This window comes from Cryptotermes secundus, unplaced genomic scaffold (assembly GCF_002891405.2).
Source record: "Cryptotermes secundus unplaced genomic scaffold, Csec_1.0 scaffold582, whole genome shotgun sequence".
Taxonomy (NCBI): domain Eukaryota; kingdom Metazoa; phylum Arthropoda; class Insecta; order Blattodea; family Kalotermitidae; genus Cryptotermes; species Cryptotermes secundus.
Genome location: NW_019724752.1, coordinates 424,648 through 437,546, shown reverse-complemented (window position 1 = coordinate 437,546; position 12,899 = coordinate 424,648). Strand labels below are relative to the sequence as shown.

General features: G+C 39.1%; 2 protein-coding genes across 4 annotated transcripts in view; one reads left to right on the top strand and one right to left on the bottom strand.

Moving 5' to 3' along the window:
* LOC111862918 (dedicator of cytokinesis protein 9) overlaps positions 1-7,751 on the bottom strand; it is a 96,227-nt gene extending 88,476 nt beyond the window's left edge. For all 3 annotated transcript variants that reach the window (XM_023848764.2, XM_023848766.2, XM_023848765.2), the window contains exons 1-6: positions 7,448-7,751; positions 6,828-6,944; positions 3,873-4,045; positions 3,263-3,332; positions 2,361-2,488; positions 2,157-2,259 (exon numbers count right to left, since the gene is read on the bottom strand). In XM_023848764.2, coding sequence (XP_023704532.1) covers positions 2,157-2,259; positions 2,361-2,488; positions 3,263-3,332; positions 3,873-4,045; positions 6,828-6,944; positions 7,448-7,561 — 705 coding nt within the window. In that variant the 5' untranslated portion in view covers positions 7,562-7,751. The remainder of the gene's footprint in view (positions 1-2,156; positions 2,260-2,360; positions 2,489-3,262; positions 3,333-3,872; positions 4,046-6,827; positions 6,945-7,447) is intronic.
* A 273-nt stretch (positions 7,752-8,024) lies between these two features.
* LOC111862923 (protein phosphatase 1L) lies at positions 8,025-11,743 on the top strand. Its single transcript, XM_023848786.2, has 4 exons — positions 8,025-8,684; positions 9,213-9,672; positions 10,073-10,203; positions 10,413-11,743. The coding sequence occupies exons 1-4, from the start codon at positions 8,220-8,222 to the stop codon at positions 10,803-10,805; spliced, it is 1,449 nt and encodes a 482-aa protein (XP_023704554.1). The 5' UTR covers positions 8,025-8,219; the 3' UTR covers positions 10,806-11,743.
* The last annotated feature ends 1,156 nt before the right edge of the window (positions 11,744-12,899 follow it).

The following is a 12,899-nucleotide window of genomic DNA, read 5'->3' as shown; positions in this document are numbered from 1 at the left end:
TATCTACACAGAACAACATAACAACACCCCACCCCCTACCCCCACCACATCTACGCCCACAACATCATAACTCACTCAAAACGAAGACAGAACACACACACATACCCAGGAGGCCCAACAGTATAACACACGCAGTCAAAGGAGCAAGACACAACAAAAGCACAGTGAGTATTATTAAAAAATTATAATACCACAATTAATAAATAAAATATGGAACGCGGTATTAATGAATAAAAAATTCACGTTACAGACACACACAAGATAGTGAAGGAGTGCTCCAACAGAGGAGAATGGGCGTGACTGGCGTAGTGAGGTGCGACGTAGTGATGTGGTATCCTGAACAATTTTAATATTTTTAACGTTTGACAATGTATATGATAGATACATATTTTAGTTATTTTAATATGAGGACAAGGCATGCAATGAACTAGTTTGGCGTGGATAAGTAAGCACCTGAAGATGGCATTATTATGCCGAAACATGTAGTGCGAGGGAGAGAAGGAGATAAATGAGTGTATGCACTGCAAGACGGTTTAAATAAATCATGGACTTAAATCAGTGCAACAGGACGCTAAAATATAACAGAACCAAAAGTACTTCCAAAATATTTGCAGCATTGCCCATATCCACACAATGCAAGCATCCAAGAGCTGAATTAACATCAAGAGTATACAATCTCTTGAGATGTGGCATCATGTAGTCCTGTGGAGGTTCACCAACATATCTACCTCTGTGAGAACCTCAGATATAATACACACATTTTTTCTCTATGGGACTCATGGTTGTCTTTACTATATAACCATCCCCAGGTTTACATTTTAATAACTTATATTAATTGCACATTAAAGTTATCAAAACAATTATGATTCAGAAATGGATAAAATTAATGGCATTAAAGTTAACTGGACTTATATTTTACCATAGAAATTAAAGGCAGCGAAACCAAAGGGGTGATATAAACTGTGAGCAAGCAATTACTCTTGGTAACATAGATGTCATGTAAGCTGAGCTTCCATCTTCACTGCATGGAGGTATCACAAATATAGGTTCCATGTTGCTCTGGAAACAATGCTAACATACTGAACTTGCACTCACAAAGCACTCAAGAGCAGATTAAACTCAGGGAAAGTCTCCTAACAATCAGTTCAGAACATCTTATCTGCCCATCTGCTATCTAAAAGCATAATGATCAAAATATACAAAACTATGGTACAGCAACAGGATATGCACCGGACACCAGGGTTTGATTCCTGGCAGAATCAAGAGATTTGTCTTTACTCCTCAGCATCTAGATCAGTTCTTGGGCTCACCCCAGGAGTAAAGCAGCCAGGGTGTGAAGCTGACCACTCAGCTATATCTCCATTCCCCATACATCTTCATGGGGTGAGCCTTAATTGCTCAAGCACACGGGCAACTTTACTTTTATCAGAGGTATGAAATTTTGCCTCTTTCACTGCAGGAGGAACACAGACTAAGGGCAACTGAGAACAGGAAGCAGAAAAGTGTACACCTTAACAAATATTACTATAATGACAATGTGATGAAAAATGGGTTGGGCAGGGCATATAGCATGCATGTAGTAAAAGAAGAATGCCTACAGGGTTTCAGTGAGAAGGCCAGAAGGAAAGACACCACTAGGAACATACAGATGCAGATGGAAGGATAATATTAAAATGTATCTTAAAAATATAGGATGGGAGGGTGTGGACTGGATTCACCTGGATCATTACAAATACTAGTGGCAGTCTCTTGCAAACACAGTAAAGAAGCTCTGGGTTCCATAAAAACTACGAATTTCTTGGGTGGCTGAGCAACTGCTAATTTCTCAAGATGGGCTCAGCTCCATGGAATTAGTTTTATTTTTTTTATTATTGTTAGTTGGGTGAGACTAAGTCCACTTGGTACTGGGGCCACTACTGGCCTATTGTACCAGCCCCAGATGATAGATAATGGTGCTTGTGGAGCAATTGGTGGAATGAACGTTGGCAGAGGAAACTGAAATACTCAGAGGACACTTTGTTCACCATATATCCCACTTGACCAGACCCGAGTTCGAACTCAGGCCACCGAGGTAGGAAGCCAGCAACTAACCACCTGAACTATGGTGTGGCCATGGAATTAGTTAGTTGTTTTCAAAGACAATGATGGAAACTCACACGAACTACTTCTGTACAGAAATCCATAACAATTGTGGCCTTTGCTTCTCCCTTCTTTTCATCTTTGTGCAGCTCTAGGATGTATGTTCCATCCACCTCTTGTCTAAAACACACACGACAGAAATACTTTACTTGCAGATAATACAGGTTCAATTCAGACATTCTGTGTCCATAACTCAGTTCATAAATATGACCTCACATTACCGTAAATAACAATAGCGTCGCTTGAAGGATTTGGAGCCAATATTAACAAACATTCTGTCTGAGCCTACTTCGGGTCCTTTCATAAGGTATCCTTGTTTTGTGATGCAGTCATTCTTGGAAAGAAGATCCTGAAACAAATAACATTATGTATAGGTGAGCAGAAAGTCACTCTCGGATTTCAGGAGACCATGTCTGAAATGAAAGCTACATCAGATGTTTCTAGCAGTACATTTCCACATGCACTCCTTCCATGACAAACCTTCTTAATGCACTCAGTGACAAGTTTCCTTGGATATGGACAAGGCAGAAGCTGAAACACGGGGCCTCCAAGATCAATGTATTTCATGCTACATGACTTTTCTTGGGCCAAGTTAAAGGTGTCCTGCATAGGTGGATTGACTAGTTGGCCAGTTTATGTGATTACTGCAGCTGCTGAAGCAGTATGTGCCTCAGATATCAACGTGTGCATGAACTAAAGTCAGCCATCAGCTACATGTGTCATGCTACAAAATTTACTGGAAATTTACTGAAACTTTTTTTTAATAACCCTTTCACTGTTTTTTTTTTCTTCTTCAATATGTATAATGCTTGAGAAAATATTTCCTCCTAAAACCCAGGTGTAAATTTCTGCATACCCTGCAAATGTAAAGTTCTCCCTATGCTTAACTAATTAAGCACTACACCATGAAGACATAGGTGGAGTGGATGTATAAATCCACACCCTATACCTTGTATAAGGAATATGAGTCCAATGTGTCTCAGCAAATTACTGTAAAATGTAACCAACAGACATAATGTGCAACATGCAAATACTGAAATAATATAAAATAAATGTATTTCAAAGCCTCCTGATTAAAGCCAGTTGTATTCTAACTTGATACAAATTACACAGGTCTCCTTACCTCATCAACTTGGTCTGCATCTGTGTCAACTTCATACACTTCATCCTTCAATTCATCAGACTTCAATATTCTGAAAGGCAGATAACTTATTGTTAGATGTTATGGTACTTACACACATGTGTAAGCGCACGCTGTGGCGCAGCCATCTTCAAACTGGCACTGTGATGGTGATATGTTTGTCTGCATTATACTGCCACCTATAGGATACTCTTTATAGCATTGGTAACATGTCTGCCAACTTATAGGATAATGGCATGAAATTTCAAATTTCTATCTCAGTTTTACAGTTTTCATTTGACTCACCTACACAGAAAACAAAAGAAAAGTGACATGACACCATGTACTTTAGTAGACAAGGAGGTTTCAGCTGTTTGGTACCTGTCTACCAAACTACACAGTGTCACAACCCAGAACACTGAAATCTTGATTCTCACTGCCATAAAAACCTTATAATCTCATACTGATATCCGAGTTAAAATCTAGCTGTCAGGAAAATTTAAAGCCCCTATTAGGAGACAATAAAGCTTAAAGTACACTAATCAGAAACCAACTTCACTGTACTGGGTCCAAACCATTTCCTTTCTTTAATAAGAAATATTACATAACTTACTTTGGTAGTTCTAGGTAGGTCCCAGAATAGGCACTATATTTATAATGAATAAGATTCCAATTTGATGTGTAAGTTTTAAGACATTCCTTGGTGAAAAGGCTGCAGTCTGTTGCATCCATTGCTGCAGGTACACTGTGTACAGTTGTGCGAAATCTCCTTGGTAAAACAACTTGCTGAAATATGATACCAACATCAGTAGCAATATCAAATGTGTTGCAAAATATTCAATATTACTGTCCACATAAAAGATCTCTGAGAATGCATCATACAGTAACAAGGTAAAGGTAAAAGGTAAGGTTGTTCCTGTGCTTAAATAATTAAGCTTAATGCCATGAAGGCAGACTGGGGTGTGGATGTATGGATCCACATTTTCTTGACCTCAGCACTAGTTTGAGGTGAGCGGCCAGCTTCATGCCCCTGCCATTGCACCTGCAGGAAAAAAGCCCCTAGTACTCATTGGATAGGAGGCTGGGTGGGCCCCAGATCTGGTCTAGATGACATGGTAGAGAGAAAATTCTTGAGCCTATCAGGACTCGAGCTCCAACCCCTTGGTTGACCATACAGAAACACAGGACATGATACCATGATCAGAAACTTACACAAACTCGCAATTCCAGTCATCTTGCTGAACACGGGACTTCTCTCTGTGCAGTTGCCCACTCAAGGCAAGATACATCCTCAGAGACCTATACAGTGTCATTACTGTGAGTCACAGTATTACACACTAAACTGCACATCATAAAGGAACCAGTCCCATTACTGTTTCTCCAGTTACCGAGATCTGAGAATATTAAGATTATGGCCCTCTGGGAAGTGACGCTACATGAAGATTACTACACAATGCTGAACATATTTACTCAGTATAGCACATAATGGTAGGATCACTGATGAAACAGAAAGGATTTGGAAACATGTTGTGGCCTTACTGAGGTACTATCCCAGAACTTGCATGGAGGGTGGAGGGACTAAGTAAAACCATGGATAATCTATCAGGACACCTAATTCCCTGGCCAAGATTCAAACTGAGCACCTTGGGAATACAAGTTGAAAGCACTACTGCCTGACTAATTTGTCCAGTGTTGCCATGTTGTTTGGTAAATTCAGTGATTCAGGGATTCAGTATTGAGGGGGTGGGTTTCCCCATGCACCGTGACTGATAGTCTATTGTACATCCCTCTTTTAATTTCTACCATCTCCATCCCCTACCAATACTGGTGCTCACTATCAGCCCCTTTCTGCCAGCGAGGTTTCTACCCTCTACTTGGCAGTGGTATCTAATAGTTAGTCCCTTTCTGTCAGCGAGTTAGTCCCTCCTCTGGCAGTGGTACCTAATACTTTAGCCCCTTTCTGCCAGCAAGGTTTCCACCCTCTACTTGGCAGTGGTATCTAATAATTAGTCCCTTTCTGTCAGCGAGGTCGTCCCTCCTCTGGCAGTGGTACCTAATATTTCCCCATCTATCAGAGGCATTGGAAACTATTTGGGCAGGAAACTTTTTGGCCTAATTTAGCTCAGAGGCCTCCTAGAGGCATGAGGTTCTTTTACGTGCTGTAAATCTACGACACGGGACCCACAGCTTAAAGTCCCTCCTGGAGGACTTGTTCCCTGAATTTTTCCGCCCTTAAAAATTCCACGACCTCTGCCTGATTTGAACCAGCGTACCTTGAGTCATGAGGTGGGAACGTTACCCCTAGACTATGGAGGCTGCTTTGGTAAATAGTTACATTCATTTTAGATAAATCTGCTGCCTCCATCTTGAGGGTAGAACATTAAGCGAAGTTTTCCCTGTGCTAATTAATTAATTAAGACCTATGCCATGAAGATATACAGGGGTGTGGAGGTATAGTTCCACAATTCTTGAGCTTGGCACTTGATGGACCTAGGTTGTCAGCTTCATGCCGCAGCAGCTTTAGTGTAGAGGAAATTACCCCTCATACCCACTGGACAGGAGGCTGAGTGGCCCCAGAGCCAATCTGAACATTGTGGAGAACAGGAAATTCTTGCCCCTGCTGGTATTCGAACCCTGGCCATCTAGCCCACAGCCCTTCAGAGGGCAGAACACAATACATAAAAAACTGAACTGTTTCTGTGAATTGTGAACAAATGTGAGAACTTCCCTTCATTCTAAATGTTATCAGAATGCGCTCCACAGCCAGTGGTGTGCCAGTTGCAGTGAAGCATGAAGCCGTGAACACATCTAGTTCATTAAAATCCACCCTGTACTTTTAAGGCAATGTAATGTAATTTATATTTTGGTCAATTTGGGAGGGGGGGGTTATTACTATTTTACTATTATTATTAGAGGGGGTGGGTTTCCCCATGCACTTAGACCAGTTATTGGTCCATTGTGTGTCCCCCTTTAATTTCTACTGTCACCATACCCTACCGGCACTGGTGCATGCTATCAGCCCCGTTCAGCCAACGAGGTGGGACCTCGGTATCTGATATTTCCCCCATCTACCAGAGGCATTGGAAACTACTTGGGCAGGAAACTTGTTGCCTAATTTTGCTCAGAGATCTCCTAGAGACATGAGGTTCCTCCCTCCCAGAGGACTTGTTCCCTGAATTTTTCCGCCCTTAAAAATTTCACGACCTCCGCCAGGTTTGGACCCTTGTACCTTGAGTCATGAGGTGGGAACGTTACCCCTAGACTACAGAGGCCATTGAGGGGGGGATATAGTTGATGTTCTTAAATATCCACGTGTTGACTGACCTATTACAGTAGCAACGGGAACACTCCAATGGTGTTACGTCACCGCTAGCTGGGGAGGGGTCTGTCCTGCATAGCGCAAATACGTCACAATATTATGACCTTCAGAGTTATGACCCCATTGGTATGTACCAGATTACATGGCACCACATTCCAGAAGACCAACATTCTATTGTTCACCACTGTGACAACTAATATTTATGTCAAATAATATCACTTTACTGCTTAGGAATTGAATTATGCTTACCGACACATCATCCGATGGATACAGCAATAGTTCTCGCTGAGGATCATTTTGTAATAAAGTCTTATTCTTTAGGATGAAAGTTTCAAAATCAATTGGTTCAACTAACTGTGGCTTGTTCTGAAAAACAAATGCACTGATTAATTCCATATTCTTATTACACTCTATACTTGTTATTCTTCAAAACTAAAATTCAAAATAACTATCCAACACAACTCTGAAATTATCAAAATTGGGAATAGCAGTGTTAAAATCTTTTATGTTTTAAGCTGTCTGAGACACATCTGTTGCACTCTATTTAGCAGAAATACAGGTTTACGTTTCGAGCAAGCAAATGCTACAATTGTGCGATACATCCTTAATTACCTACTGATACAAAATCTAATTCCTTACATTCATAAATTCCACAATATTTACTACCTTCATAAAAACACAAAACCACTGCCAATTTTTCATTCAGTCACGTTTAATGAAATAAACTAAACGATATCACACGAAAAAAAAGCGAAACAGAAATTGTCTTTCACGATCTCTTTGACTTAAATTCTGACGTTTGAAAGCCAGAAACTAAATATAAACCTCTTAGAATAAACAAACATGACTAGTTCCTGGACAAGTTATACCTGAACCGTGCTCTCTCGAACTACTTGTGACACTGTTTCACGTAATTGGGCAGCCATTCCAGGCTTCCCCAGTCCTCTTGTAAATTTCCTTTCGCCCATTTTAGCACATGTCATTCTGACAATTTAAGTTATAACTAATTGCTGCAACAAAACACACATTCGCGCATTACTTTCCGTCAACCGTCAGCCATATTTGAAATCTTCCCAAGAAATCACCGTATAGATGGCACGAAAAACTCTTCCTAATGCCAATGCCATATGTACAAGGAACGTTAAATATGTATAATTAAAGGAAAGTGTTTGCACTGAAAGGAGTCTAAACGTATGATATAAGGGAACATATAATTACTCATTAGTTTTATACGGGTATAAGTGTTATGTTGGCAACCCTCTAATGTTAAAATATAATGCTAGAGTTGGCAACGTCGTAGTAAACAATTTTAATAACAGACTGCGCTACATGCGCTATTTCTAATTTCTCTATTGTTGTGACTTACTACGATTATGTGTGTAAAAATATAATCTCTGTATCTCTATATTGTTATGTGTTACCATAGTTATAAGTGTGAATATATATATAAAATGCCCTTGTGTGTCAAACGTTAGTCTTAATAAAGCAGGGATAGATTGAACACTGATTGTTACTTATCATTCGATCCACGAGGAAGTAACAAAAATAACAATAAGAACAGCGTGATTACGTCTTATACAATCGTATACACTGGACCGCACTGTACATTGGCAGCAGTGCTCCTCTCAGGCGAAATAGAAAATGGAGGACGAGTTGGAAGATAGAGTGCTGTATCAGACGTATATTTCTCACATGAAACTAATTTCACGATTTGCTGTCGGTTTGCCACTGAATTCTGCCCCAGTCAGTTATCTTTGGCGGCTTTTACGAATTTATATACTAAAGCCAGAGGTGCTTATTTTGAGTGCCGTGTTATTTGTTATTTTAGTCTATCTTCAGGCTGTTGATGTTTGGAGTCGCACTTTACTGGGCAGATTAACATGCACAATTGGACGTTCGACCTCAAAGGTTCAGCGTCTGCAATATTTTGTGAATGGATCAGTATCAGGTGGAGAGAAACTCAGTTGGGAACTGAAGGAAGGAATTATTGCTGCGTATGCCGTTCAAGGACGACGACCTCGCATGGAAGATCGTTTTGTTGTTAACGAAGATATCAACAAAACTGGTGTATCATTGTTCGCTGTTTTTGATGGGCATGGTGGAGAGGTAAAATAAAATTCACACATAGAGATTTCATAGGATCTAGAGCATGTAGGTACACATTTGTATTAAGACTTGCATGCCCGTGAAACCAAAAAGGGCACCTATACATACCGCAGTTATTTAATAATTCCACTTGCAGCAAGTGTGAAAACTAATTAAATGGCCCGAAATATATTGTAGGGCCATCACGTCAGAGGTCACCTGTTGAACCTAAGTTACATAGAATCATTAGGTCCCAGTCATTAAACGTATGCAATTTGTGTAAGGCGCATGTTTGCTGGTAAGATAATTGCTGGGGACACACAGTATATCATGATCGGGCACAGTGCTAGGGAATTAGTTTGTATATGTTATGAGGTTCAGTGCTAACATGTACCTGTTTTTTTCTTTTACCAAGGCTCCTCACCAAAATGTTTATATACTGGTTATGAATTATCATGTGTAGCCTCATGCACCAAAGATTGTAACCAGATCTTTCCAATAACTGAAATTATTTTTATGCATATATTATGATGATGCATTTCTTTTCAGTTTGCAGCAAATTATGCCCGCGATAAACTTATAAATAATCTTAATAACAAGGTTATTGAATTGAAGAACCTTATTGCTGCTGGAGACAAACCAAGACAATATCCGCCCAATTTTGGGGATACTGAGAAAAAAGAAGCAGAGAAAAAACCTGCTGCAACTCCTGTAGAAAAGAAAAATAGCTTCAGGAAGACTATGAGTACGTCACAAACAGATGAGTGCATGAAGAAGGGTGCAAGCATAACAGATCCAGAACTTCTGAGTCGATTGGACACACTATCTCGAACCATTACAAGAGAGGTTCGCCCTTCAAGAAAAGATGCTGTGCCACCGAAAGTTGTTCCCACTGCTAGTTATCTTGATTCCAATGGGAAAATAAATTACAGACAGCTTCTTACAGACGAAGTCCTTGCTGCCGATCGTCTTTTGGTAGAGGCAGCTAAGAAGAGCATGGACGTAGCAGGTATGCCTTTTCACATAATAAAACTCTGCTGCAGATAATAAATGTAAAGATCATTTGTCTAATCCTTCCCACAAAAGTCCATACTGAAATTTCTACATTCTATTCACCGTGACAAAAGCACAATCCATTTCTGAGCTGATGGCTCACATAGAGCAGACTTTGTAACCTCCCTGTGATAGGGCAGTTATGGGAAGGATAGTAGGCAAAGGATACATAAAGCTTAATGTGGGGGCATCTGGTATACTTCACAGTCAAGACTTTTAGCTTTGGTGAAGGAGTCAATCTGCACACAGACCAAATTGGTAATAACATTCACTTCTTTTGAATATCAGCCCAGGATCTTACCCCAAGAATGCCAGGTCCTTCAGTTGAGAACTTACTTAAATTGTTTACATTTCAGGTACAACTGCACTAATTGCTCTTCTTGAAGGTTCGCGATTGGTGGTTGCTAATGTGGGTGATTCCCGAGGCGTAATGTGTGATAGCAAGGGCAATGCCATTCCTCTCTCATTTGATCACAAGCCACAACAGGTACTGGTCTGCTGCAGGAATTTTATAGCATTATTGTGTACACTGGAAGACCCCCTTCTCTCAGCCTTCAGTTTCTGTGACCCTGAGTCAATAATGTGTGTTCAGTTTCCTCCATCTAAGATTTTCCTCTGTTAATGTTCAGATCCACTGATCCATAACATGACTTTAAATTGGAGTTTCAGCATATTTTATAAAGTATATTGTTTTAGATGCGGGAGCGGAAACGCATTAAAGAAGCAGGTGGTTTCATCACGTTCAATGGGGTGTGGCGTGTTGCAGGAATTCTGGCAACATCACGGGCTCTTGGTGATTATCCACTTAAAGATAAGAAGCTTGTGATTGCCGATCCAGATATCCTGACCTTTGACCTGGCAGACCATAAACCAATGTTTCTCATTTTGGCTTCAGATGGTCTCTGGGACACATTCTCAAATGAGGAGGCTGTGGCATTTGTTAAGGAAAGATTGAATGAACCTCATTACGGAGCAAAGAGCATAACATTGCAGTCTTATTATAGAGGCTCATTAGATAATATTACTGTAGTAGTCATAAACTTCATGGATAGAAAATGGAGTTATGGTACTCTTCAGAAAACTAGGTGAAGAAATTAATTGTATACTTACGGGATTAATCTGAAAATCAGTTTCATTTTAAATAAAATCTTTCGTAAGAAAATTGTCTCAAGTGGATTACTTTTTCTAACAAGGCAGACTAAAAACATAAAAGGTACCAAAAATTACTGCCTTCTGGGATGTGATAACCGTGTAGTTTGGTACGCAACAGGCACAGTATCACATTCCAGACAACAGTAATCTTCATTTTCACCACAGCAAGGGTGTCACATCATATGTAAATGAAAGTAATTATATTTTGTGTATTTGGAACTGATTACTTCATTATGTTAACAAATTAAATTAAATTTTGGTATGAGACTTGCATGAATTCCGACAGCATTTTTACCACAAACAAATTCTCAGAAATATTTTTTACTGTTTGTTATATGAATTATATATTTTATCTATGTTAAGTAAAGAATGGATGACACAGTAAATAGATTCATGTCCTAGCGATGACAGATTCCTATAGGTCTACAGCAAGTACACTTAAGTCTAAAATGGCCAAAAGGTTACATTTCTTAATTTATCTTTCTTCAGCACTGGGTTCCATTGTCTTAGTAACTATTAATATTCTTGATATCCATTCAGAATGCATGTAACACAAAAGTAATTTTCGAGGCTCTGCGTGTGCAATGATATGAAGCAAGGAATGCAGATTCATTGCTACACAGCAAGCCATATTGTTTCCCAGTATGCTGATAGTATGAAAGTAAGCTAGTGGTCCAAGGAAAAAGGTTTTCATAACAAGAATTTCCTACAAAAGTAAATATTCTGAAGGAAATTTAATTTAAAACATGATTCTTATACTCTTGTTCATATTTGTGCCATTTCCATGTATAAATGAAACAAATTAATTACCCAGAGAGTTGAAGTAAACTTGCATGCCAAATATTCCGATGTTGGATGCTACATATTAGACTGAATTTCATCTGAAAATCATTTCCTTTCATGAAGCAAACTCTTCTGGGATGTAATGCCATCTAGCCCATTGAAAGTTAACCTACTTTTTGGAGGAACATATTACCTCCATTTTCAGGGTTGAGCAAGATAGTATCTTGCTCAGCTTATTTGATCCTGAAGATGGAGGTGTTATGTTCCTCTGAAACTTCAGCTGACTTTCAGTGGGCTACATGGCTGTGAGAACCTCAAATCCTACATTTCACTTGTTCTCTTTTTCTTTTAACTTATATTTTCCTTCCTTTTATAATTATCTTTCTTTTTCTCCTCCTTGATAACTTGTCTTCTGCCTTTCCTTGACTATCCTCAGTGTCCAATTTTGAACAAAGGTCCACATTGATTTGCAAAATTCTGGTATTCCATTTTGCAGTATTTTCTGTCTCTATAAAGGTCATTCTTTAGTATAGATTTGCATTGCAGAGCTCCTTCATCTAGCATTGTTTTCATTTTATACGGGTTAATGAACTCCGATCTTCTTCTGTAAGGGTTCTGCTTCTTCCACAGGCAGCTCTCTCATTAGTTCACCTTGCTCCTCAATATTGCAAAATGTTGTGACGGCATTAAGCAAGCTGTTTCATTTTATTGTTAGTCCAGCTTCATTGGTGGCTTCACAAATATAAACTGTGAAGACAACCTTTTGTGTTAGTATGACTGGCGTGTCTGCTTCACATCATTTCATCAACTCACATAAATATCTGTGGATAATGCTGCACAAACATTCTAGTTAATCACATATTTTTATGTTGTTCAACAGTGCAGAACTCACAGAGGAATAAAATGTTTTCACTATAAAGATTTTTAACAAATAAATGATGCAGTATAATGCTGACTGCTAAGAAATGTTTCATGTTTATGTAATACATCATTCAGCTTTCATGTTTTTATGCTAATAGATGAATAAACTACTTCATGAAAATGTCACGTTAAAAGAAGCTATTCTGTATCTTCATGTAAAAGATGAAATATTGATGTCCAAATTCTGACAATCAGGGGGGGGGGGGATAATGAGTAACATACAGCAGATTAATGTTATATTTTTCTTTGCTCAGAGTGAAAGAAGTAGGATAGAATTTTGGGAATGTTCCTCATAAAATACTGTTAAAGACCATTTCACTCCAAGCC

Bases quoted from the DNA above. Each gene is read 5' to 3' on its own strand.
- LOC111862923 (XM_023848786.2), top strand. From the start codon at position 8,220: ATGGAGGACGAGTTGGAAGATAGAGTGCTGTATCAGACGTATATTTCT. The intron at 8,685-9,212 runs GTAAAATAAAAT...ATTTCTTTTCAG, and splicing joins TTGATGGGCATGGTGGAGAG to TTTGCAGCAAATTATGCCCG. The intron at 10,204-10,412 runs GTACTGGTCTGC...ATATTGTTTTAG, and splicing joins TTGATCACAAGCCACAACAG to ATGCGGGAGCGGAAACGCAT.